This window comes from Solenopsis invicta, chromosome 7, assembly GCF_016802725.1.
Source record: "Solenopsis invicta isolate M01_SB chromosome 7, UNIL_Sinv_3.0, whole genome shotgun sequence".
NCBI classification, from domain to species: domain Eukaryota; kingdom Metazoa; phylum Arthropoda; class Insecta; order Hymenoptera; family Formicidae; genus Solenopsis; species Solenopsis invicta.
This window is the reverse complement of record NC_052670.1, coordinates 13,026,353-13,053,687: the sequence shown is the minus strand read 5'-3', so window position 1 is coordinate 13,053,687 and position 27,335 is coordinate 13,026,353. Positions and strand designations below refer to the sequence as shown.

The window sequence follows — 27,335 nt, the reverse complement described above, 5'->3', positions numbered from 1 at the left end:
CTTTTAAAAAAAAGGTTTTTTTTTATTGATTCGTAATGCCAGTAAATAATAATGTAATTATTTTTAGATATTAAAAACATCGTGGATATATAACATTTTTACTGGCAAAACGTGGTTAAAAATCAAGATAATATATTAGTATTTACATACCACAAAATAATAAATGTATATTCAAATAAATAATTTCAAGTAAATGACAGTATATTGTATTAATAATTATTACAATAGAAATAAAATTTTCTTTTGTTTATTATTATATTTGCCGTATTTTATAAACTGTATTAAGTATATTGTAATGTGGTATTTTTATTGCCTCTCATAAAAATACTTTAACATAATTTAATGTGTCTGTGTTTACGTGTTAAAGAGAAGGCAAAACTAAAGTTTAATGTGATTCTAAAAATCTCTCTTTTTTTATCGATGAAATGCCACAATTTTGTGACTACTTTTTATATGTATTATTTTTACAGATTTGGAAATCCAATTCCAGAATTATATGGTATATACACTAATAAATGCTAGCAGTATTGACTTTACGCTCATAACAAAACCAAGTTTTTTAATTCAATTTTTTTTATCTTACGAATAAATCTCGCGACGTGTTGCATTTCAATTTTAATGAAACTTTATATATAGGTAACACAATTATATGCGATTAAATAATTTTAGAAAATATTAGTTTTGTTCTTAAAACGGTTTAAAGAAGTGAAATCATCACATATTTGTAAAGCGAATTTCAGCTTTTACCGTTATACGTTGAAAACTATTAGAGCTATCCAAAAATATGTTATATAAAGGTTTTACAATAAAATTAGCTGTATTGATTTGCATAAATAATCTTTTTTAAAAATAATAATTTTTCAAGGTTTAGAAAAAAATTTATCCAAATAATTTTTCTAAAAAAATATTACTGACGAAAATTGAGGTAATTTTATTGTAAAACTTTTGTATAAAAATTGTATTATATTTTAAATGGTTTTCAAGATACAAAGCAGAAAGTTAAAATATAATTTTAAATATAATTAAAAATAAACTAATGTTTTGAAGCCATCTAATTATGATACTTACATGTATATAAAATTTCATTAAAGTCGGAGTGTAACACCTTGCGAGGTTGCATCTTTAAATGAATATAGCGTAAAAACCTGTCAAGTCATGACAATTTCCTTGCTAATATAGAGTTTGCATTACATGTATTATACATTTTCAGTACTACATTTTATATGCAAAAATCTTGTGTATGTACATACATACGTTTGCACATATTCTGTAACATTTTCTCTTTTTTCTACTAATTATAAATATAAAACTTTAAAACAATACAATGTACCTTTTATAAAACCATATTTAAAAATTTATTCTTGTGATGAACCACCATATCATTCTCGTTACTCTTAATGCTTCATGCAGTGTATCTACGTATTTTTATAAGTAATTTTCAATGTAATAAATATGAGTCAGCTTTGAATATAGAATTTATTGAAAAACAGATTAATAAACAGAATACTAAGTTTAATTTAAAATATTATTAAAATAGTTATAAAATTTTAATGAATGGCCATAATATCACCTTCCCATGTGTAACAACGATGACATAACTATAAATGAGACTTTCTAAGTTACGAACAAAAAAGTCACATTACCTTCTTCATCACTATAACATTTTTTATTTAGCCTGCCTGAGATGCAGAATTTCATTAAACATGCTATAACATTGTTCACCATGCCAAAAAAAATACGGACATAATAGAACTATAGAAGGTCTGAAAAAAACTTGTACGTTAAACTTATGAAGTATTGCAATAAAATATTTTTCATCTCTTGTATTTTAGACTAGATATATATAGTTTCCATGAAATTATATGCTTGCAAATTTTTTTCTTGGGCTACCAACAGTAGTAATCTATTGGGGATAGCGTTATCAATATTTAATGGCGCGTTCAATATACAGGTCGAGTTTCTGAAAGAGGGTGGATATTCCTTCACATTATGACAGGAAAAGCAAAATAACTGTTCATAGTAGTTTTAAACATGGACACTACAGAACCTTTAAGTTATAAAGGTAACAGTAATACTGTATCATATTATTTCATCTTATTATACATGATCTATATGTGTAATAAATCAATTATTATAAATTTGTTGTATAAATATATATTATGATATCTTTTGCATAAAAAATTAAAATTTCAGATTTTATGTGGGCAGTTGAAATACATCGCGTAAGCTTTGAAATAATGGGTTTATGGCCTAAAGAAGACAAATTTAATAGAAGCAATTTATGGTCGAAACTTCGTGTAGGCATTATTTTATGTCTATTAATATTTGTTATCAACGTTCCAGTGATACATGGGGTAATACAAGTATGGGGCAACATGATTCTAGTAATACAGAATTTACGTAGTGCATTACCTCTGATAATATCATCAATGAAATACGTTATTATGCTATGGAAACGAATAGGTATATCTTTATTTTATTTAATTAAATTAAAATTATTTAAAGCAAAATGTTTTTTATTATTAGTAAGTCACAGAATTTTCTGGCATTATCATCCCTTATTTCACTGAATTATATTAATATTTGTCGAACTTAATTCTGAAACTTATATGTAGTTTTCATTTCAATTCAAGAGTTCTATAAATATTTAGGTAACACGTCAGTAAGAAATTCCGTATATAATACACAGTCGCTAATAATGAATGGTTCAAAATTCTAAAATATTAAAATTATAGCTTTATTTATAATTGCAGTTTTTTTGTCGATTATAAACATGATGGCGGAAGATTGGATGGCATTCAAATCGAATAAAGAGAAAACCGTGATGATAAAACAAGCACAAACTGCTCGATTAATCATGGTCATTGGATACCTTTTCATGATAATAGGAGTTCTTGGAGCAATAATTCCAGCATTTTTTGGCATACAAACATTGTCAATAACAAATCGCACAAATCAGCATAAGACGTTACTGTTCTTGACATATGACTTTTATGATTCAGATAAGAGTCCGCAGTATGAATTGACGTTTTGTATTCAAGCCATATCGTCCGTATTTGTAGGTAGTGTATATATGTCTATAGATAATTTTTTAGTGCTACTAGTTCTTCACATTTGTGGCCAGTTGAAAAACTTTAGAGATCGACTTCTTCATATTGTGTCTTGCAACAACTTCGACAAAACGTTAAATAACATCGTAGCGTCACATTTACGTATGATCAGGTATGTATAATATTTTTATTACAAGAATAAAACATAGCAAAAATAATCTTAACACTGAAATCTTTTTCACACATAGTTTAAATTTAAATGTTAAAGTTTCATTTGTAGTTTGATACAAACACCAAGTTTCAATATACGTATAGTCAAATGATACTTATATCACGTAATAATAATGTACTACATTTTCTATTTTTCTTTAATAAAAGCATATAGTCAACATGTTAAAAAAAATTATATATTGCAAGTATAACTTTTTTAAAAACAATTCTGTTTTCTTTACATCAATTAATTCATTTCAGTATTTTGTGTGTAGAAGCATTAACAAATTGTACAATTATCACAGAATTAACAATTTATGAGATATTCCCTTATTTTGTGACAAAATGTGTCAGAATAAAGTGAAGTTATCATAAACTATTGACTTTTTGGATTATATAAAAAAAAAATAGAATTACATTTTTTTTAAATAGCGATAATATTTACATCATCTGTTTGGCACCTCTACTAAAAAAAAAAAAATAATAATATGACAAAAATATGGTTTCTTCGAAACCGTTCCACTTTAATTTAGAACACATTTTTATACTACCAATCATTTTGAAGAAAACTGAATTTTAGTATACTGACTGGACTGATATTCATACATACATACATACATACATACGACTGTGTGTATTGTTACGCTCGGTTTAGACAACCAAATTAATAATCAGCTATCTTCAGGAAAATCAATATTTTTTTAACGATCGGTCGTCAACTCTTATTTATTGTTTTTGGTTCTATGATCGATAAGTAACTCGTATTTTCAATAAAATCGTAATTTTGTAAAGCCAGGTTCTTTATTTGATAATGTCGCGAGTGTGCCCTCGAATTACGCGAGTGTTAGAACGAGCAGACCTACGGTCTTAACAGTATATATTCAGACATCGCTAGTCCTGGGACCCTCGGTAATCGTTTTCAGCCTCTTGTCTCACATTCGCCACGCTTGGGATCTGAAGATCCGGATTACCCAATCAGGACAAGGATTTTGGAAATCAGCATCAAGCGGGGCGAAAACGCGTAAATTCGGAATTTAATAAATAAGATGTCTAGAAGGCTTTCTGGCATTTATTGTGTTCATTTGGTCGAAGTCGACATCGTTCGAGTTTACTCTCTTTCTCTGCCGTGCCTCCGCAAGACGTAATATATAAATTCGCCTATTCGCAAAAGCGGTATCTCTATCTCGAATACGGGCACAGAGCGAAATACGCTTTTGGGCTAATTACAGGCGACCACAAGGTGCGATCACTCTACAGCAGTCTATGGCGTTGTCGCCTCTTGCGCGTCGAAGAAAAGATCATTCGACCCACGCGAACGATATCATGCAAAGATGTCGTAACTCATTGTAATTGTGACAGTTTCCTTTCAATAAACATTAAGCGACCAGAATGGTAAAAATTAAGTTTCTTCGCACTGAACATTTATTAAAAGTTATTAATCATTCTTGTAACCATTAAAAGTAATATGATGTAGTGATCATTGCAAATAATCTAATTAATGAAATCAATAATCACTCAATAAAAAAACTATTGAGGAATGATTATTGCAAATAATCTGACTTGGAGTCAACAATCACTACAGTTAAAACATACTAAGCAAAGATTATTGTAAACAATCTGACTATAAAACCAATAATCACTCATCCAAAAACTATTGGAAAGTGATTATACCGAACACTTTGACTATTAAATGTAAAATAATCGTTATCAAAAAATAAATCATCACTATTAGAAGCTAATAGTAATTATTGGTTTTTTAATAATTCATTTTCGTAAGGGATGTAACTCATAAAAGTACATTTTTATCAAATTGATAGTAACAAGCGGGAACTTGTTGAGTATGTACGTATTCAATATAAAAAAAAATAAGGTTAACACTACAAAAATTTGTACTACATTAGCTACAAATTAACCTTATGATACTTGAATAATTTGCTTACTATTATATTCATCTACATTTCATTTTCTTCAAGTGAATTAAATTTTATTGTATATACAATTTACATCAAATTGTTTATCTAATTTAATTTTATTCAATTTCACTTGATTGTAGTACATGTAACTAAATTTGTACAATTTTGAAACTTGGTTCATTCCATTCTGAAATTTTTTTTCTATGTAAATTGTAGACATACCCTGGTAGAAAACATCGTGCAATTTTCAAAGATACCTATCCTGTTATTGTCTATACGGTGTTTTGAGAGATAACGACAATTCCGTACAGCTTTTGACTAGATGGCGAGAGGTTCGAGCGCCTTACTCATTTATAGTATGCATGTCGTACACAAAGGCTTCGACGCATAATCTGCTCTCTGTAAATGCAGTAGATAATTTTCCTATTTTTTTTCCACTGTCTTTTTTCATTGATTTTATTCAGTAGTTTAAAGCAGTTTACGTGGCAAAAACACGCATAGCCACTTATCTAGTTATTGTTTAGTACTAATAAATCGATGTTTGGGTACACTATCTAATCAAATAAATTGTCCCCTATTTATTCCGTTTTTTTGTTTAGATTTTGAGCATTTTTTATGCCCCGTAGTCAAAGCGTTACGTACTGATTAAGATTCTATGTAGTTTTCTCAGTTACAAAACAGAATAATATGACTAGACAGAGTATTGATCAAAACATGAAATTTTAATCAGGGTATGCAAAGTTTGATTGATTTTAAAGTAATAATTTTCTTAAACATTTTTATTTTTACAGATTTGCTGATAATATCGAAAATGCATACTCTTTGATGATGTTAATTATGTTACTTCACTTCGTTATTGCATTCTGCCTAAGCGGGTTCTGTTTTGTATTGTAAGATTTAATAAATTATTGTAAAAAAACATTTTAATGTATATCCATAACATTTTTATTTTCTATTTAACTTATATATACAGATAATTTCTGATTGACAGAGAGATGGATAGAATAATTACAACAAAAATTTGGTTTTCGATAATGAATCTTATTGTCTTATTAATGAATACTTTTCTGTTTTGCGGTGCAGGAGAATTTCTAACGGAACACGTAAGTGATAGCTACTAAATTATCATTATCATGCATAAATAATTGCAAAATAAAATCGTTTTTATTTTGTACTGAATAATTTTAATTCTTTAGTATACTTTAAAAGACTAATAAAAAGTCTTAATAATTCTGAGGGATAATGTTACAATTGTTAAGTATTAAATAACATTACTAAAAAAAACTATTGAAAAATTATTATGTTATACATATATGTGTATATTTTGTAATGGACTTAAAATTAAATCAATAAAAATACGAATTCACGCAAATAAGGGCAGATTATAATTTTTTCTCTATCATTGAAAATAAATTCAATTTTATTTAATCTTTACGAATTAACTTCCGAAAATAATTTTCGATGAAATAACATGTACTATGCGATTCAACATGCAGATCTAATATGAGAGTATAAGTGAGGTTAGAGAGGCGTAAGTTATTTTAATTTAAAAACATTTAAATTAATTAATTGTAAAGAAGTTTTTGATCTTAAGTAACCTGCACTCTTTTAACCGCGCCTATACTCTTGTTAATCCTGTTTCATTATTATGTTATTTAACAACTTCAAAAATGAGATGTTTAAACTTAAATGATACGTTCGTTAATATATTTTTCTGTTTTCTTTAAGTGCAACGCAGTATACCGTGCAATATGCAATCTTGAATGGTACAAATTAGAATCAAAAAATGCAAGAAATCTTATTTTATTACTAATTCGAACACGTCATCCTTGTTGCATTACTGCAGGAAAAATTATTCCATTGACAATGGCTACTTTTTGCAGCGTAAGAATATATAAAATTTTTATCTTTTATTGTTAATTCTTTGCAACGAATGGAAGTTCCTTCCATTAATTTTGAAAAGTTCTTTTATATAGTTTGTAATATCTGTAAGTAAGAATGTAATTTTTAGGTATTGAAAACATCGTGCGGATATATAACATTTTTACTGGCAAAACGTGCTTAAAAATTAAGATGACATATTAACATTCATGTACCAGGGAGAAGTAAATGTATATTTAACTAAATAATTACAAGTTGATAATAGTATATTGTATTAACAATTACTACAATATAAATAAAACTTTCTTTTGTTTATTACTACATTTATTATAAACTATATTAAGTATTTTGTAATGTGATGAAATTTTTAGGGCACTTCGTAGAAATACCTTAATAGATTTTAATGCGTTTGTTTTTATGTGTCAAGAAAAAGACAAAAATAAAGCTTAAAAGAATTCTGAAGTCTCTCTTGTTCTACTGGTTAAACACAATAATTTTATGATCACTCATTATATGTATTTCTTTTGCAGATTTGGAAATGAAATTCCAGAATTATATAGTATATGCATTAATACACGCTAACAGTATGGACTTTACGCATAGAACAAAACCAAGTTTTTTTTAATTCAAATCTTTTTATCTTACAAGTAAATCTCGCAAAGTGTCACAGTTCAATTTTAAAAAAATGTAGTATATATATATATATATATTATATATATTTAAAACATATAAATAGGTAACATAATTATATGATTTTAGAAAATATTAGTTGCGTCCTAAAAACGATTTAATGGAATGAAATCCAATCCCTTATGTGTAAAACGGTTTGTAGCTTTTTCCATTATATTTCGGAAACTATTCGAAATATCAAAAAATATTTCATACAAAAGTTTTACAAGAAAATTAACTTTATTTGTTCACATAAATAATACTTTTTAAATATAAATAAAAATAAACTAATGTTTTAAAGCTATCTAATTATGATACCTACATGTATATAAAATTTTATTAAAATTGGAATGTAACACCTTGCGAGGTTGCATCTTTAAATGAATATGGCGTAAAAAGCTGTCAAGTCATGACAGTCTCCTGCTAATATAGAGTTTGCATTATATGTATTGTACATTTTCATACATATGTTTAAACATATTCTATAACATATTCTTCTTTTTCTAGTAATTGTAAACATAAAACTTTAAAATAACACAATATACCTTCTAAGAAACCATTTTTTTTTTAATTTATTCTTGTGATGAGCCATATCATTCACATTAATATTAACCCTTTATGCAGACTTGCTACGTATTTTTATAAATAATAATCAATGTAATAAATATGTGTCAACTTTAAGTGTAGAATCTATTAAAAAACAGATTAATGAATAGAATACTTTAATTTAAACCGTTGATTATTAAAATAATTATTAAATTGAAATAAATGGCCATAATATCACCTTGCTATCTACAATACATTTATGTCACAACGACGTCATAACTTCAAATGAGACTTACACAATTACAAACAAAAGAGTCACATTATCTCTTCTATGACTATAACATTTCTGAATTCTCCTACCTGAGATGCAGAATTTCATTGAAGATGATATAACATTGTTCATCACGCCGAAGAACACGCGGACATAATAGAACTATAGAAGGTATAAAAAAACTTGTTCGTCAAACTTATGATGTACTGCAATACAATATTTTTCATCTCTTGTATTTAAGACTAGATATATACGGTTTCTATAAAGTTAAGTGCTTGCAAAGTTTTTTCCTGGGATACCAACAGCAGTAATCAATTGGGGATAGCGTTTTCAATATTTAATGATGCGTTCAACATACCCATCGTCTTTTCAATGGAGGGTGAATATTGCTTCATATTATGACAGAAAGATCGACATAACTGTTTAGAACAGTTTTGAACATGGATGTTACGAAACCTTTAGGTTATAAAGGTAATACACTAGTATTGTATCATACCCTTTCATGTTATTATATTCGAACTACATGTCTAAGAAATCATTTACTTTAAATTTGTTGTAGAAAAAAATATTTATCATATTATTGCTTTTTGGCATAAAAAATTGAGATTTCAGATTTCGTGTGGGCAATTAAAATGCATCGCTTAAACTTTGAAATATTAGGTTTATGGCCTAAAGATGAAAAATATGAAACTAATAATTTATGGTCGAAATTTCGTATTAGCATTATTTTGTGTCTAATAATATTTGTTACCTTCGTTCCAACGGTACATGCGGTTATACAAGTTTGGAGCAATATGGTATTGGTAGTAGACAACTTACGTATTGCATTAACTTTTCTAACAATATTATTGAAATATGTTACTATGCTACGGAAACGAACAGGTATTCTTAGAATTATTTTAAGCAAAATATTTTATATTATATAACAATAAACAATATTTTGCAATTAACAAAAGTATATAGTATTATATTCCCTTACTTCATTAAATTATCTCTTGACACATTTGATTCATTATTAAAATTTATTATGATGTAAATTCAGAAACTAGAAATTATTTGATTTTTATGAATTATGAATATAACATTTGTCGGAATTAAGTATAAAACGTATATGTATTTTTAATTTTAATTCAAGAGTTCTACAAATATTAAATAACATGTTAGTAAATAATTTACATATACTATATACATGTCGTTAATTATAAACGGTTCAAAATTCTAGAACATTAAAAATATATCTCTATTTATATTTACAAGTTCTTTTGTCGATTATAAATATGATGGCGGAAGATTGGATAACATTCAAATCGAATACAGAGAGAGACATGATGAAAAAACAAGCACAAACTGCTCGATTAGTCACGGTCATTGGATACTTTTTCATGATAATAGGAGTTCTTGGAGCAATCATTCCAGCTATTTTTGGCATACCAATAATATCAATAACAAATCGCACGGATCAGCATAAGGCGTTACTATTTTTGACATATGACTTCTATGATTCAGATAAGAGTCCGCAGTTTGAATTGACGTTTTGTATTCATACTGTATCGCTCGTATTAGTGGCTAATGTATATATGTCTGTAGATAGTTTTTTAGTGTTAATAATTCTTCACGTTTGTGGCCAGTTAGAAAATTTTAGATGTCGACTAATTAATATGGTGTCATGCAAGAACTTTGACAGAAAGTTAAATAACATCGTAGCGTCACATTTACGTGTAATCAGGTACATATTTTTATTAATACAATAGAACACAATATGACAAAACTTATTTTATCACTGAATTTTTTTTCACGCACATTTTATATTTAGGTATTAAAATTTCATTTACAGTTTGATACAAACTCCAAATTTTAATACATGTACCATCAAATGATATATTAACTGATAATAATGTATTACGTTTTCTATTACTTTTTTTAAATGAAAGCTAATTATTGAAAAAAATAAATTGTTGAAAAAAATGTAATTATATATTGCAAGTATAATTTTTTGAAAACAACTCCGTGTTTTCTTCACATCAGTTAATTCATCTCATTATTTTGTACACAGAAGTATTAATATACAATTATTAAAAAATTAGAAGTCTATAAAATATCTCGTATTTTTATGACAAAAATATATCAGAATAAGATATAAATATATCAGAATAAGTTTTAAATTATAATCCAATTCCTTCAGTTATGCTGTAAGTAATTAAGATGAAGTTCCATTACAAACTACTGAGTTTTCGATAACATTATCTTAATACTTTACATGCAAAATAACTAAAGAAATCGGATTACATAAAGAAAACAAACAATTCCATTACCAATAGTAAGCATTATCTTTATATGTCTTTGAACTCTATTTTAAAATAAAAAGTGATCAAAATGCGACTCCTTCGAAACTGTTCCACTTCAATTTAAAATATTTAAAATATTTTTTTTATATCAAACAATTTCAGAGAAAATTGGCATATTAACTAGATTGATATACATAGATACATAGTTACAGTTGTGGACAGTGTAGCTGCGATACTTTTTATCCAATGGATTTAGAACACAATTTTGCTCATCGGGCAGCGAACGTAATTACTTGAATCTATAGGTTAAAATCGAATATGTTCATTCACTTGGTAAGCAGACTACATTCCGAAAACAACTAGAAAAAAAGTGTCGCAATTATACTGTCCACGACTGTATATACGTACTTACGATCAGCGGCAAAAAGGTTACATTACTTTTTTTTCGGTGAATTTCAGAACGCAGTTTAATCACTGAGCAATTGATTCTTACTTTTAAATCTAGCCAGATAGGTTTATACTCTCTATAAACAAGGCTACGTTTCAAAATTCATCGAGAAAATAGTGTTGCGATCTTTTTGCCGCTGATCGTACGTATGTATATACCCAGATAATCATGCATTTTTTCATACAAAAAGAAGAAATAGTTGCTACTATAAATCTCCCTTCGGGGTCACAATCAAGTTGCTAATAATAAAGTCACAAGTCTCCCAGTCGACATATCATCGTTATATATACCTGTTATTATATCTATATCAAAATTAAGTAGTTAATAATATAATGTAATGTATGTGTTATATTACATTATACTATTAACTGCAAAATTTTATTATGCATATAATATAAATATAACGTAACAATGATTTGTCTCAAATGGACTCTTATAGAGACAATCTGAATGCAACTGAATGAAAACTATTTCCCAGGCAACAAAAGGACAAGAACGTACAGAACTTATTAGTATAAAATTTACAAGAACTTGTTATAAATAATTGCGCACAATAATATATGGCATTGCCAACAATATAAGTGAAATCGGAAAACAATTTCTTCAATAAATATGCGAATACAAATCAATGCAGTTTTATTTCTCAGTTACTAAAATATATAAGTAGAAATAAGATATTTAATAAATACTCAAAATTTAAAATTTCTACCATGGTATGTACCGTTTTATTTTTAAGTAATAATTTGAATCATTTTTACAGATTTGCCGATAAAATTGAAAATACATACGCTTTAATGATGTTAATTATGTTACTTCATTTCATTATTGTATTTTGCCTAAGCGGGTTCTGTTTACTATTGTAAGATTTAACAAATTATTCTAAAAAAATATTTCCATGTATATCTATAACATTTTTATACTTTTTTAATAACTTACACGTTTAATTTCTGATTCACAGAGAAATGGAAGCTATTACGACAAAAATTTATTTTTCGATAATTATGCTTACAATCTTATTAATAAATACTTTTTTGTACTGTGGTGCAGGAGAACTTCTAACGGAACAAGTAAGTGATACCAAATAAATGGTAATTATAATGTAAAATACTTACAAATTAAAATCTTTTTTATTTTATAGTGAATAATTTTGATTTATTAGTACATTTTGTAAAATTAATAAAGTTTACATAATTCTGATAGAGTCAAAATTAATTTCTATTAAATATCGAACAACATTACTACATAAAAATAAGCATTGAAAATTATGTCATACACGTATTTGTGTATATTATATAAAGGACTATTACAAATAATATTAACAAAAATACAAATTCACACAAATAGGAATTATAATTCAATTATAATTCTTTCTGGTATTAAAAATAATTTAATTCGTATTTAATCTTTATGAATTACCTTTTTAAAATAATTTTTTATGAAATAACGTATAACAATAGCTGCGTTAAGCAGAAAAGCAGTTTTGCAACTGTTGTAAAATTCTTTAATATGATTGGTATGTGCATTTAGATTCGCCAGGAATCAAGGGCAAAAACCAATCGCATCCAAGAATTTTACAACAGTTGCAAAGCTGCTTCTTCTGCTGAATGCAGCTAATGATAAATCAAGCAGAGGTAATACGAGAGTGTAAATGAGATTAGAAGAAAGGAAGTTACATTAGTTTAAAAATTACAATTTAAATTAAATAATTGTATAAAGGTTTTTGATCTAAAATAATTTACACTCTTCTATCCCCTCTTACACCCTCATTAGTTCTGTGTCAATATTGAGTTATTTAACAACTTAAAAAATGAGACTTTTAAATAATATGTCCGTTAATATGTTTTTGTATATGTATTCCTTAAGTGCAATGCGGTATATCGTGCAATATGTAATCTTGAATGGTACAAATTGGAATCAAGAAATGCGAAAAATCTTATTTTATTAATAATTCGAGCACGCCATCCTTGTTGCATTACTGCAGGAAAAATTATTCCATTAACAGTGGCTACTTTTTCCACCGTAAGATAATTTAAAATTTTTATCTTTTATTGTTGATTCTTTGCAAAGAATGGAAGTTTCCTCCAACAGTTTTGAAGTTCTTTTTTTATCGGTTTATAATGTCTGTAAGTAAGAATGTAATTTTTAGGTATTAAAAACATCGTGCGGATATATAACGTTTTTACTGGCAAAACGTGCTTAAGAATTAATATGATATATTAATATTCATGTATCACGGAAACATAAATGTATATTCAACTAAATAATTACAAATTAATTACAGTATATTGTATTCACAATTACCACAATATAAATAAAACTTTCTTTTGTTTATTATTACATTTGACGTTTATTATAAACTATATTAAGTATTTCGTAATGTGATGAAATTTTTATTGCCCTTCGAAGAAATACTTTGATAGATTTTGATGCGTTTGTGTTTATATGTCGAAGAGAAGACAAAATTGAAGCTTAAAAGAATTCTGAAGTCTCTCCTGTTCTACCGGTTAAACGCAACAATTTTATAACAACTTTTCATATATATTACTTTTACACATTTGGAAATCCAATTTAAGAATTAAGGTATATGCATCAATAACTGCTTGCAGTATGAACAAAACAAAAGAAAGTTTGTTACTTCAGGTAACACAATTAGATAATTTTAGAAAATATTAGTTGCGCCATAAAAACGGCTTGATGTGATGAAATCAACATTATGAGTAAAACGGTTTTCAGCTTTTTCCGTTATATTTCGGAAACTATTCGAAATATCAAAAAATGTTTCATACCAAAATTTTAAAAGAAAAATAGCTGTATTTATTTGCAAATACTTTTTAAATATAATTAAAAATAAACTAATATTTTTTAAAGTCATCTAATTATGATACTTACATGTATATAAAATTTCATTAAAATTGGAGTGTAAATCCTCCTAAGGATTCCTCTTTAAATGTATATGGCGTAAAAAGCAGTATAGTGACTATTTTCTTGCTAATGTAGAGTTTGCATTACACGTATTGTACATTTTTAGACTGCATTTTATATGCAAAGATCTTGTGTAAAAACATACGTTGGCACATATTCCATAACATATTCTTCTTTTTCTAGTAATTGTAAACATAAAACTTTAAAACAACACAATATACCTTCTGAAAAACCATTTTTTAAAATTTATTTTTGTGATGAGCCATATCATTCACATTACTATTAACCCTTTATGCAGAGTTGCTACGTATTTTTATAAATAATATTCAATGTAATAAATATGTGTCAACTTTAAGTGTAAAATTTATTAAAAAACAGATTAATGAATAGAATACTAAGTTTAATTTAAAACGTTGATTATTAAAATAATTATCAAATTGAAATAAATGGCCATAATATCACCTTGATATCTACAATACATTTATGTCACAACGATGTCATAACTTCAAATGAGACTTACAAAATTACGAACAAAAGAGTTACATTATCTCCTCTATGACTATAACATTTCTGAATTCTCCTGCCTGAGATGCAGAATTTCAATGACGATGCTATAACATTGTTCACCACGCCAAAGAACAGGCGGACATAATAGAACTATAGAAGATATGAAAAAAAAACTTGTTCGTCAAACTTATGCTGTACTGCAATACAATATTTTTCATTTCTTGTATTTTAGACTAGATATGTATGGTTTTTATGAAGTTATATGCTTGCAAAGTTTTTTCCTGGGATACCAACAGCAGTAATCAATTGGGGATAGCGTTTTCAATATTTAATGGCGCGTTCAACATACAGGTCGAGTTTTTGCAAGAGGGTGAATATTGCTTTACATTATGACAGAAAAAGTGAAATACCTGTTCACAATAGTTTTGGACATGGACATTACGGAACCTTCAGGTTACAAAGGTAACACGCTAATACTTAGTATTAAACTTTTTCATCTTATTATACACGATCTACATGTCAAATAAATAAATTACTATAAAATTGTTGTATAATTTTATTTTTATCATATTATCGCCTGTTCTGTATGAAAGAATTGAGATTTCAGATTTCATGTGGGCAATTCATTTGCATCAATTAAACTTTGAAATATTAGGTTTATGGCCCAAAGATGACATATATGAAAAGAATAATTTATGGTCGAAATTTCGTATTAGCATTATTTTGTGTCTAATAATATTTGTTGCCTTTGTTCCAACAATAAATGCGGTTATACAAGTTTGGAGCAATATGATACTGGTAATAGACAACTTACGTATTGCATTAACTCTTCTAGCAGCATTATTGAAATATGTTACTATACTACGGAAACGAACAGGTATGCTTAGAATTATTTAAAGCAAAATATTTTATATTATATAATAATAAACAATATTTTGCAATTAACAAAAGTATATAGTATTATATTCCCTTACTTCATTAAATTATCTCTTGACACATTTGATTCATTATTAAAATTCATTAAGATGTAAATTTAGAAACTAAAAATTATTTATTTGAGTATAACAACATTTGTCGGAATTAAGTATAAAACGTATATGTAATTTTTATTTTAATTCGCGAGTTTCACAAATATTAAATAACATGTTAGTAAATAATTTACGTATACCATACACATGTTGTTAATTATAAACGGTTCAAAATTCTAGAACATTAAAAATATATCTTTATTTATATTTACAAGTTCTTTTGTCGATTATAAATATGATGGCGAAAGATTGGATAACATTCAAATCGAATACAGAGAGAGACATGATGATAAAACAAGCACAAACTGCTCGATTAGTCACGGTCATTGGATACTTTTTCATGATAATAGGAATTCTTGGAGCAATCATTCCAGCTATTTTTGGCATACAAATATTATCAGTAACAAATCACACGGATCAGCATAAGGCATTACTATTCTTGACATATGACTTCTATGATTCAGATAAGAGTCCGCAATTTGAATTGACGTTTTGTATTCATATTGTATCGCTCGTATTAGTGGGTAATGTATATATGTTTGTAGATAGTTTTTTAGTTCTGATAATTCTTCACGTTTGTGGACAGTTAGAAAACTTTAGATGTCGACTAATTAATATGGTGTCATGCAAGAACTTTGACAGAAAGTTAAATAACATCGTAGCGTCACATTTACGTGTGATCAGGTATATATTTTTATTACTACAATCGAACATATTATAACAAAACTAATTGTATCACTAAAATTTTTTTCACACACATTTTAAATTTAGGTGTGAAAATTTCATTTACAATTTGATGCAAACTCCAAATTTTAATACATGTACCGTCAAACAATATATCACATAATAATAACGTATCACGTTTTCTATTACGTTTTTTTAATAAAAGCTAATTGAATTGTTAAAAAAAAAGTAATTATACACTGCAAGTATAATTTTTTGAAAGCAACTCTGTGTTTTCTTCACATCAATTAATTCATCTCATTATTTTCTGCATAGAAGTATTAATATACAATTATTAAAAAATTAAGAGTCTGTAAAATATCTCGTATTTTTATGACAAAAATATATCAGAATAAGATATAAATATATCAGAATAAGTTCTAAATTATAATCCAATTTCTTCAGTTATGCTGTAAGTAATTAAAATAAAGTTCCATTACAAACTATTGAGTTTTCAGTAATATTATCTTAATACTTTACATACAAAATAATTAAATCGGATTGTATAAAGAAAAACAGACAATTATATTAAAAACAGTAGGCATGATCTTTATATGTCTTTGAACTCTACTTTAAAAAAAAGTGATGAAAACGCGACTCCTTCAAAACTGTTCCACTTCAATTTAGAATATTTTTTTTATATCAACAATAATTGCGGAGAAAATTGGCATATTCACTAGATTGATATACCTAAGTACATAGGTACAGTTATGGACAGTGTAGCTGCGATACTTTTTTTCCGATGGATTTAAAACACAGTCTTGCTCATTGAGCAGCAAGCGTAATTTCTTGAATATACAGGTTAGAACCAAATGTGTTCAATCACCTGGCAAGAAGACTACATTCCAAAAACAAACAGAAAAAAGGGTCGCAATTATACTGTTCACGACTGTACATACGTACTTACGATCACCGGCAAAAAGGTTGCATTACTTTTCTTTCGATGTATGTACCGATGTATGTACCGTTTCATTTTTAAGTAATAATCTGAAACATTTTTACAGATTTGCCGATAAAATTGAAAATACATACTCTTTAATGATGTTAATTATGTTACTTCATTTCATTATTGTATTTTGCCTAAGCGGGTTCTGTTTACTATTGTAAGATTTAACGAATTATTCTAAAAAAATATTCCAATGTATATCCAGAACATTTTTCTTTTTTTATAACTTACACGTTTAATTTCTGATTCACAGAGAAATGGAAGATATTACGACAAAAATTTATTTTTCGATAATTATGCTTACAATCTTATTAATAAATACTTTTTTGTACTGTGCTGCAGGAGAACTTCTAACGGAACAAGTAAGTGATACCAAATAAATTGTAATTATAATGTTTAAAAATAATTACAAATTAAAATCTTTTTTGTTTTATAGTGAATAATTTTGATTTATTAGTACATTTTGTAAGATTAATAAAATTTACTTAATTCTGATTCAATCAAGATTAATTTCTGTTAAATATCGAATAACATTATTACATAAGAAAAAGTATTGAAAATTTGTTATGTCATACACGTATTTGTGTATATTATGTAAAGGACTATTATAAACAACATTAACAAAAATCCAAATTCACACAAATAGAAATTATAATTCAATTATAATTCTTTCTGTGATTAAAAATAATTTAATTCTTATTTAATCTTTATGAATTAACTTTTTAAAATAATTTTCCATGAAATAACGTGTAACAATGGCTGCGTTCAGCAGAAAAAGCAGTTTTGCAACTGTTGTAAAATTCTTTAAGACGATTGGTTTGTGCATTTAGATTCGACAGAAATCGAGGGCAAAAACCAATCGCATCCAAGAATTTTACAACAGTTACAAAGCTGTTTCTTCTGCTAAATGCAGCTAATGATAGATCATGCAGAGATAATACGAGAGTATAAATGAGGTTAGAAGGGAGGAAGTTACATTAGTTTAAAATTACAATTTAAATTAAATAATTGTATAAAGGTTTTTGATCTAAAATAATTTACACTCTTCTATCCCCTCTTACACCCTCATTAGCCTTGCGTTAATATTGCGTTATTTAACAACTTAAAAAACAAAACTTTTAAATAATATGTCCGTTACTATGTTTTTATATATGTATTCTTTAAGTGCAATGCGGTATATCATGCAATATGCAATCTTGAATGGTACAAATTGGAATCAAGAAATGCGAGAAATCTTATTTTACTAATAATTCGAGCACGCCATCCTTGTTACATTACTGCAGGAAAAATTATTCCATTAACAGTGGCTACTTTTTCCAGCGTAAGACTATTTAAAATTTTTATCTGTTATCGTTGATTCTTTGCAAAGAATGGAAGTTTCCTCCAACAGTTTTGAAGTTCTTTTTTTATTGGTTTATAATGTCTGTAAGTACGAATGTAATTTTTAGGTATTAAAAACCTCGTGCGGATATATAACGTTTTTACTGGCAAAACGTGCTTAAGAATTAAGATAATATATTAATATTCATGTACCACAAAAAAATAAATGTATATTCAACTAAATAATTACAAATTAATGACAGTATATTGTATTAACAAATACTACAATAGAAATAAAATTTCTTTTGTTTATTACTACATTTGACGTTTATTATAAACTTTATTAAGTATTTCGTAATGTGATAAAATTTTTTTCTCTCCCTTCGTAGAAATACTTTAATAGATTTTGATGCTTTTGTTTTTATGTGTCAAAGAAAAGACAAAATTGAAACTTAAAAGAATTCTGAAGTCTCTCCTGTTCTACCGATTAAACGCAACAATTTTATGATAACTTTTCATATACAGGGTGTCCCGTAACGATTTTTTCGTTATATTTTGTAAAATATTCGAGACATCAAAAAATGTTTTATATAAAAGTTTCGCAAGAAAATTAGCTGTATTCATTCGCATAAACAATACTTTGTAAAAATATATTTTTAAAAATTTATTTTTAATTATAATTAAAAATAAACTAATGTTTTGTAAAATCATCTAATTATGATACTTATATGTATATAAAATTTCATTAAAATTGGAGTGTAACACTTTGCGAGATTCCCTCTTTAGATAAATATGGCGTAAAAAGCTATCAAGTCGTGAATTTTCTTGCTAATGTAGAGTTTGCATTACGTGTATTGTAGATTTTTAGTACTGCACTTTATATGCAAAAATCATGTGTAAGTATATACGTTTGCACATATTTTATAACACTTTCTCTTCTTTCTACTAAATATAAAACTAAAATAACATAATGTATCTTTTATAAAACTATTTCTTTATAATTTATTCTTGTGACGAGTTATATCATATCCGTTACCCTTAACATCTTATGCACTGTCGCTAAGTATTTTTATAAATAATATTCAATGTAATAAAAATATGTGTCAGCTTTAAGTGTAGAATCTATTAAAGACCAAAATAATAAATATAATATTACGTTTAATTTAAAATATAAATACTAAAAAGTTATCAAATTTAAATAAATGGTCATAATATCATCTTCCTATGTATAATACATTTATGTCACAACGATGTCATAACTGCAAATGAGACTATCAAAGTTACGAACGAAAACGTCACTCTATCTCCTCTATGACTATAACATTTCTGAATTTTCGTGCCCGAGATGCAAAATATCATTGAAAATGTTATAACACTGTTCACCACATCGAAGAACACGCGGGTACAATGAAACTATAGAAGGTATGAAAAAAACTTAATTCGTCAATGTAATGTTGTGCAATACAATATTTTTCATCTCTTGTCTTTTAGACTACATATATGTTTTCCATAAAGTTTTATACTTGCAAAGTTGTTTCTTAAACAATTTTTATGATTATGTTTGTAAAAATTTTTTTGTATTCCCAACTTCTGTAATTAATTGAGAATGGCATTTTAATACATCATTGGATCAGTGAGCCGGATTTTTCTATAATTTTTCTATAACGAGGTAATTATTTTATATTAAGATAAATGTACAGAATTATGTCACTAATGCAAATGACACTACTGTAGCTTATTTTATGCCCGTAATAAAACATAGCTCATTGAAAGTATTTAAATATTATCGGAAAGCAGTCATCAAAGTGTATCATATGACTCCGCGTATATAAAGTATACGCATATAATGTAATTTTTCGTGAAAAGCGGTTTCAAAAACTTATGTCACAAACCTTTTTAGCTATCCACAATTAAACTTATTCTATTATCTATTATCAATGTGACCCGTAAAATAATAAAATTAAATAATTTTGGGTTATAATATAAATTAGGTGATTTGATTTTACACAATTTAAATATTTAAAAAATAATAAAATTTTAAGGTATTGTTGCAAATTTTGTACAATATAATAGGGACGGCTAACACACAGATATGGTGGCGTCATTTGATACATATTAGTAATGTAAATCGAAATAATCTAGAATTTCGTAATTCAGAAAATTTGCAGTTAATACCCACTTAATTCTTTTGTACATAAAAATAATTTTGTTTATTTACAACATTTATATACGTTTATGCTAGTTTACAATATTAACTTTAAAAAAATTCAAAGTTTTATTCAATTAACTACTTAAATTTTGTTCAAATAACTTTAAAAATTACTCCTTACTAAAATGACGTAATATCGTATATTTACATTAAATTGTAAAAAACTTGGTACAATCTTCAAAAAATACAAAAATAATAAAATGTACATATTATTATTATATGTATCCAAAAAAAATAATTTCTTAACATATCTGATTTTACGCTACTGTAGCAAAATCAATTAGTTATTATATGGATAGAAAGAAGAGATTACTTATATATATACAATAAGAGTACTTAATATTTACTAGATATAAGTTTGCTAAAACAATAGATTATTCTGCTATAAAAACAAATCAGATTTACCGTATGAATCTGTTTGTATGAGCAATATTTTTAATACTATTGTAATTGCAAAACTATTTTCTAAGAATATATTATTTTATTTTAACATTAAATTAACCTAATTGTAAAGACAAATACACTCAGCAAATTTTTTTATTTTAGCAATAAAATAGATTCTGTTCTAATGAATATTTTCTAAAATTGTGTCAACTAAATTTTATTACTGTCTTTACAAATATGCAATAATGAAGACAATTTTGCTACAATAGTACAATTATTTTTATCCGTGTGTAGATACCATTAAAAATATATATACATATATATACATATCCTATATTGTAAAAGGTATGTATTACAGTTTACTCGGTGATTCACCATATTATACCAACGAATATACCTTTACAATAAGCATTAGAAACGTACAGCAGCAATAATGTACGTATCATCTAAGTTTTAAGACTATAATTCTTTGTGTTTTTGCATCTATTACGTACCATTCCGTTAAATATGCAATTTTCGTTTCGAAGTAAATGTACGTATTAAAGTATTATAAGAAACTTTTAAGGCAAGCTAAATTTAGTATTTCGACACGGCAGAATATTTTTTCTCTCTCGTTGTTAGTAGATTAGTCATAAATGTTTTTCATGACTTATTCGAATGCTAGTAAAGTTTTTTTTTACAAGAGGAGCAACTATAATCAATTGGGGATAGCGTTATTAATATTTAATGTTACTTCGATGAGGCAGCGAGGTTGTTGCACTTACATAGCGAGCATGCGTGACAATAATTTCTCGATAGAAAATGAAGTGGAGTTTCTCCCGTTTATTAGTTTTCACGATGGACATTTCCGAACACACAGGTTACAGAGGTATAGAATTTTTATCATGTTTTCTACTTATTACAAAATATGTTTTGTAGAAATTTTTGAAGTTTTTATCTTGTTTACAATTAGTTAAAATAGAATTTATTATATAATAAAATGAATTTGTATTCTTTTACAATGTCTTTTTAATTTTCTATTATTTATTATTTTTTCACATATAATAGATTTAAATAAACACTCATGTCTATCGTGTCACATGTATTTAGGACTTTGATTTATGTTTTAACATTCATAAATCCTGAAATTTCACATTATCAGTAATTTTATTATGAATAAATTTATCAAACTTTGTGTTATTGTTAGATTTTTAAATATTTAAGTGCCTAAATATTTTTGTACGTATAATTTACATTTTATTAAATACTTTTAACATTAAATTTTCGTTAGATTTTGTTTGGGCAATTGAATTAAATCGATTTGGTTTGAAACTGGTCGGTTTATGGCCTAAAATACATGAAGTGATTGAGGACAACTACACATCCGATCTTCGTATAGTCATTATTTTCGTTATAATAACATTCATCTCTGGCATTCCTCTCATTTGTTCCCTTTTACGAGTTCGTCATGATATGATACTTGTGATAGATAATTTACAAATTACATTACCTCTAATGATAGTTTCGTTAAAGCTTGTTGTAATGCGATGGAAGCGGACAGGTTTGTATGAAATTATTTTAATTTAATCCATTTAGCACACATTAAGTTTCTTTTCATCATCAAATTGTTTTGCATCTAATCTTTTATATTCGTACTGCATCAAAATATCAGAAAGAAATCAGAATTTACATCCGATTCATTTCATTTTTTTTTCTAGCAGTTAAAATAAATTGTCTAATAATGATTTCGTTGATGATGATACGATCATTGTCAATGATTTCGTTCTCGTATCATGAATTAATGAATACAGTTTAATGTTATTGAACGATATATATTCTTGTATTTCTAAGCTCTCTTATCTATCATAAATATGATGGAGGAAGATTGGATAGCATTGAAGACAGACGCAGAGAGGAACGTGATGATAAAGCGAGCGCGGACTGCTCGGATGATAGTAATTTGCGGATGCGTTTTGATGATAATGGCGTTTACCTCAATTATTGTTTTTCCTATATTTGGCGTACCATTTAGACGCTTAACAAATATCACAGATCGGGACAAACCGTTACCGCTTCAAACTTATTACTTTTACGACACAGATAAGAGTCCACAATTTGAAATCACGTTGGTCATTCAAGCTATAACGATTTTTTTGGCAGCTGTTACTTATACATCGGTAGACGCTTTTCTTGGACTTACGGTCCTTCACATTTGCGGCCAATTGGAGAACTTCAAATATCGATTGGACAATTTAATTTCGTGCAAAGACTTTAATAGCGCTTTGCGAAGTAATGTAATCATTCATCTACGACTCATCAGGTTTTTTGCAGGTTTTAATTATATTAGTAGAATGTGTCGTTGCACAAAATAAAGTTTAACAAAACTTGTGGAGTTAGTTTTACTAATATTTATTTTATCTTTAAACATTTATTCCCGCATGATATTAATGTTATAAATGTCTCTGTATATCATCGAATATTTCTAGAACTTTACGCATTACAGTTATGTGACATTTTATGCATTTTTTATTAATTATCTTTTCCTATTATTTTTTACAAATTTTTTTTTTTTATTCTTATGTTGAATTAAATATGATCTTTTTAAATTTATACTTGCAGATTTGCCTATAAGATGGAAGATACATTCGCGTTAATGTTATTGGGATTAGTGTTTTATTTTGGTATTGTATTTTGTCTATATGGATTTCTATTGCTGACTGTAAGTATCAAACATTTTACAAGTGTTTATAAGTGTACATATCCTCGTTTATATTATATGTACACATATAAAATCATATAATATACATATATCTTGTTTGCAATTATCATAATTACATGTATAATTTATAAACAATCGAGAGGAATTTGACGGAATGAACGTGACTCGAAATGACCTTAAAACAGTCACAGGTAGATCCTAGTGCTAATATTTATTATGTGATTTTATATACATTTTTCAGTTGATGGAAATGCGGGTCAAATATAGCATATTTTTGGTCTTATATAATTTATATTTTATGTTTGTTTCTATTAAATAATGAAATTTATATTATACGTTAGATAATTGCCGAAAATGAAACAAGTAAAATATCCATTGTACGAGTACTTTACGTAGCAGTTGGTGTTATTACTCTTTTAGTACATACTTTTCTCTACTGCGGAGCCGGAGAGCTAATAACGCATCAGGTAAGAAACTATATTATTGCGTCTCGGGTGACAGTTGAAAGAGCGAAATTCTCTCGAAAGGCAATTCACTCGTTCGCACACAATACTTTCGTGAATAATTACATAACAAGCAGAGAACATCAACTTTATTAACAGAAACAATGTAACAAATGTGAGAATTAAGCGTAATTCGTACGCGCGCGGCGATGGTTCGAGCGCAACTCATCCGTCAAAAAGACGACACATTGGCAGATATCGATCTTTTTCTTTCGAGTATTATTGGCCGCATTCAACTGTTGAGTCTGCTGAATGCGGTTCATATACGCTTTGCACTCACATTTGTTACATTCTTTTTGTTAATAAAATTGGTGTTCTCTGCTTGTTATGTAATTATTCACAAAAGGTGTCTGTTATCTGGTGTCAAAGAGTAGAATGCCTTTAAAAATCCGCCTTTGAGTCCGCTAAATGTGGCCATTGATTTTTCCTCCAATCAGCTGAGATAACGGGAAGGCTCGAAATAACGGAACTCCAGAAACGCAACAATATTAATATTTAAATAAAGGGACAACTAATTTAATTTCATGAACTGTAGCCAAATCTGTATTATAATTAGTTTAATAAGAATCTTCTCGAGTTAAAAGCAACTGCTTTTGCAGTATTAATTAATATGGTATAATTTCTTTTATTATTTAACTTTGTGACATACATAATAATAATGTATGTATATTACTTAATTACTTATTTAGTCTATTTTTATAAATAAACTAAATAGAGGAAAGTCGCCAAAAAATTGGCACCCATTTTGCTTTTGGATATTTCTTAAACAAAAATTAAAAATAAATAAATATAAACTACAGTGTCTTCTATCAAATAATTAAATAATTTTTATAATATTATTTCGTATTATTTTGTAATGATTAATGTTCTTGCAACATGATCCAAAAAGAGTGTTTGAGAAATTGGGCCTCAAAATGAGCACTTTAGACACTAATAACAAAATTTAAACACGGCTTAGTAATGGAAGACTTAATTATAAAATAAATTAATAAACAAAATAATTATATATATATATATATATATAATGCTTTTATAAATTAAACAAGTTTATGAAATTAAAACAAAGAAATAAAAACAAAACCATTGTAAATTATAAACAAAGAAGTGCAGCGGTAAAATACACCGAGAACTGCACTAGTGATTGTGGAGCATCGAGTCCCTTTTATCATCAATTTTTTTTTAGAAAAAATCACAATTAAGGCAGCCCAGCTAGAAATAATAATGAAATCCACGTTAATTCAAAATCATTAAATCGACATCCATTTTATTATTTCTAGTTGAAAGATTAACCAGTTTTACAATTATAAGCAAATATTGCTTTGTTAATGTTTCAAATCCACGTATATAATTGAAAAATTAATAGTATTTTTTGTCAATTTATACATTTTACCTTGATTATGTCGCTCTGTTGACTAATAACAATTTGCTTTTTTTAGACACCTTTTTGATCGTCACTCGAACACAGCGGTGTGACGCGCGACATTAAAAGTTATCATAGATGAGGTTACAGAACCATGATCTGTTTTCATGGAGACGGGGTCCGCTTTACCATGTGCAACAATTGTATACTTCAAATCTCATACAAGGAAAATATGAAAGATAAAAATGTAAACAAGACAATTTTAGATAGATTATTAAAGTACTAACATGTAAACTTATCTAATCCTATTAATAATATACTCACTATTATTTCAATTGTGCAATTTGCAGGAGAAAATTGTGCAAATTTTATTTTTATTTTTCAAAAATTTGTTTTTAACAATTTTATATAAAAAAAGCTACAAATGTATGAACTATGAGTTTTTCATTAATTATCTAAGTAGATAAATGCTTATAACTTTAGTAATACAAAACAATATTTAGTTTCTAGGAAATATGAGAGTGCCGCTTTTGAAGAAAGAAGGCCAGTGTGGCGACTTTCCTCTATTGATTAAATCTAAGTTTAATTTTTCTTGTCTTCTTATAGAAGATTTATATATTTATCTTTTTGAAATATTTTACTAAATTGTATTTTTTTATAATTGAAAGTGTGAATGACATATCATATAATTAGATAAGAAGAAAGATTAAAACTGATAATTATGACTAACTAATATTTATGGGAACACATCAGGCTGAAATAATACAGATATCCATATTTTTCCATATTTCCATATATTTCCATATATGTCCATATTTTATATATATTTCATTATATCTGTGCATGTTAAGTGCGAAGCAATATATCGTGCCTTGCATGATCTCAAATGGTATAAATTAGAGTCGAGAAAAGCCAAAAGTCTTATTTTATTGATGACACGAACCAGTGAACCTTTTCGTCTTACTGCAGGATACATTATTCCACTAACGATGGCCACGTTTTGTAGCGTAAGATATTTTTATTATATTTCTTATTATTTTTATTACATAATTAAAAAATTTGATCAAATACAAGTTAATATTTTATGGTTAAAATATTTTTTTTACGTACACAATAAAATATTATTTACAGCTTTTCTGCCTAAATAAAAATTTACTTTTCAGCTATTGAAAACATCGGCTGGTTACATATCATTTTTACTGGCAAAACGAGATTAAAAGAGATAAAAATTATTAGTATATAATTTGTTTCAGATTGTGATAAAAGGTTAAATGCAGAATATTTTTGATTATATAGTAAATTTAATAAATTATAAAATTTAATATATAATTGCAAATAAAATTGTATTTTATTTAGAAATAAAACACAGGCATTATTTATTTAATAAATGCTATATATTTAAAATTTTGATTAATTATCATAAAAAATTTTCTGAAATAATTAGTGTTTCTTAATGTATGAA

The 27,335-nt window shown here is 26.8% G+C and overlaps 4 protein-coding genes across 9 annotated transcripts; all 4 read left to right on the top strand.

The window, feature by feature from the left end:
• The first annotated feature begins 1,323 nt into the window (after positions 1-1,323).
• Positions 1,324-7,783, top strand: LOC105193951 (odorant receptor 43a). 2 transcript variants are annotated; one of them, XM_039451859.1, is made up of 7 exons: positions 1,324-2,062; positions 2,194-2,463; positions 2,754-3,222; positions 5,965-6,063; positions 6,165-6,276; positions 6,902-7,057; positions 7,585-7,783. In XM_039451859.1, the coding sequence occupies exons 1-7, from the start codon at positions 2,032-2,034 to the stop codon at positions 7,594-7,596; spliced, it is 1,149 nt and encodes a 382-aa protein (XP_039307793.1). In that variant the 5' UTR covers positions 1,324-2,031; the 3' UTR covers positions 7,597-7,783. The 2 variants fall into 2 exon arrangements, with proteins under 2 accessions (XP_039307793.1, XP_039307792.1); XM_039451858.1 differs by lacking the exon at positions 7,585-7,783 and adding an exon at positions 7,185-7,516 and having other exon boundaries at positions 1,327-2,062.
• Positions 7,784-8,150: 367 nt separating this feature from the next.
• LOC113003665 (odorant receptor 22c-like) lies at positions 8,151-13,556 on the top strand. The gene is made up of 7 exons (XM_026134081.2): positions 8,151-9,011; positions 9,153-9,422; positions 9,798-10,266; positions 12,034-12,132; positions 12,232-12,340; positions 13,137-13,292; positions 13,420-13,556. Exons 1-7 carry the CDS (start codon positions 8,981-8,983, stop codon positions 13,471-13,473), a joined length of 1,188 nt encoding a protein of 395 aa, XP_025989866.2. The 5' UTR covers positions 8,151-8,980; the 3' UTR covers positions 13,474-13,556.
• A 1,472-nt stretch (positions 13,557-15,028) lies between these two features.
• LOC113003676 (odorant receptor 22c-like) lies at positions 15,029-18,965 on the top strand. Of its 4 annotated transcripts, none has more exons than XM_039451837.1 (8): positions 15,029-15,164; positions 15,310-15,579; positions 16,081-16,200; positions 16,276-16,414; positions 17,458-17,556; positions 17,653-17,761; positions 18,565-18,720; positions 18,848-18,965. In XM_039451837.1, the coding sequence occupies exons 1-8, from the start codon at positions 15,092-15,094 to the stop codon at positions 18,899-18,901; spliced, it is 1,020 nt and encodes a 339-aa protein (XP_039307771.1). In that variant the 5' UTR covers positions 15,029-15,091; the 3' UTR covers positions 18,902-18,965. The 4 variants fall into 4 exon arrangements, with proteins under 4 accessions (XP_039307771.1, XP_039307769.1, XP_039307770.1 ...); XM_039451835.1 differs by having other exon boundaries at positions 15,946-16,200; XM_039451836.1 differs by having other exon boundaries at positions 16,081-16,414.
• A 1,581-nt stretch (positions 18,966-20,546) lies between these two features.
• Positions 20,547-27,237, top strand: LOC113003688 (odorant receptor 43a). Of its 2 annotated transcripts, XM_026134132.2 has the most exons (7): positions 20,547-22,180; positions 22,583-22,852; positions 23,143-23,611; positions 23,911-24,010; positions 24,352-24,477; positions 26,725-26,880; positions 27,037-27,237. In XM_026134132.2, the coding sequence occupies exons 1-7, from the start codon at positions 22,114-22,116 to the stop codon at positions 27,088-27,090; spliced, it is 1,242 nt and encodes a 413-aa protein (XP_025989917.1). In that variant the 5' UTR covers positions 20,547-22,113; the 3' UTR covers positions 27,091-27,237. The 2 variants fall into 2 exon arrangements, with proteins under 2 accessions (XP_025989917.1, XP_039307768.1); XM_039451834.1 differs by lacking the exons at positions 26,725-26,880; positions 27,037-27,237 and adding an exon at positions 25,950-26,176 and having other exon boundaries at positions 20,550-22,180.
• The last annotated feature ends 98 nt before the right edge of the window (positions 27,238-27,335 follow it).

Excerpts from the sequence above, each read along its gene's own strand:
- LOC113003665 (XM_026134081.2), top strand. The coding sequence starts at position 8,981 with ATGGATGTTACGAAACCTTTAGGTTATAAAG. Across the intron at positions 9,012-9,152 it reads GAAACCTTTAGGTTATAAAG|ATTTCGTGTGGGCAATTAAA; the intron begins GTAATACACTAG and ends TTGAGATTTCAG. Across the intron at positions 12,133-12,231 it reads AGCGGGTTCTGTTTACTATT|AGAAATGGAAGCTATTACGA; the intron begins GTAAGATTTAAC and ends TCTGATTCACAG.
- LOC113003688 (XM_026134132.2), top strand. The coding sequence starts at position 22,114 with ATGAAGTGGAGTTTCTCCCGTTTATTAGTTTTCACGATGGACATTTCC. Across the intron at positions 24,011-24,351 it reads ATGGATTTCTATTGCTGACT|ATAATTGCCGAAAATGAAAC; the intron begins GTAAGTATCAAA and ends ATTATACGTTAG. Across the intron at positions 26,881-27,036 it reads CGATGGCCACGTTTTGTAGC|CTATTGAAAACATCGGCTGG; the intron begins GTAAGATATTTT and ends TTTACTTTTCAG.
- LOC113003676 (XM_026134109.2), top strand. The coding sequence starts at position 15,092 with ATGACAGAAAAAGTGAAATACCTGTTCACAATAGTTTTGGACATGGAC. Across the intron at positions 15,165-15,309 it reads GGAACCTTCAGGTTACAAAG|ATTTCATGTGGGCAATTCAT; the intron begins GTAACACGCTAA and ends TTGAGATTTCAG. Across the intron at positions 15,580-15,945 it reads TATACTACGGAAACGAACAG|TTCTTTTGTCGATTATAAAT; the intron begins GTATGCTTAGAA and ends TATATTTACAAG.
- LOC105193951 (XM_039451858.1), top strand. The coding sequence starts at position 2,032 with ATGGACACTACAGAACCTTTAAGTTATAAAG. Across the intron at positions 2,464-2,753 it reads TATGCTATGGAAACGAATAG|TTTTTTTGTCGATTATAAAC; the intron begins GTATATCTTTAT and ends TTATAATTGCAG. Across the intron at positions 7,058-7,184 it reads CAATGGCTACTTTTTGCAGC|GTATTGAAAACATCGTGCGG; the intron begins GTAAGAATATAT and ends TGTAATTTTTAG.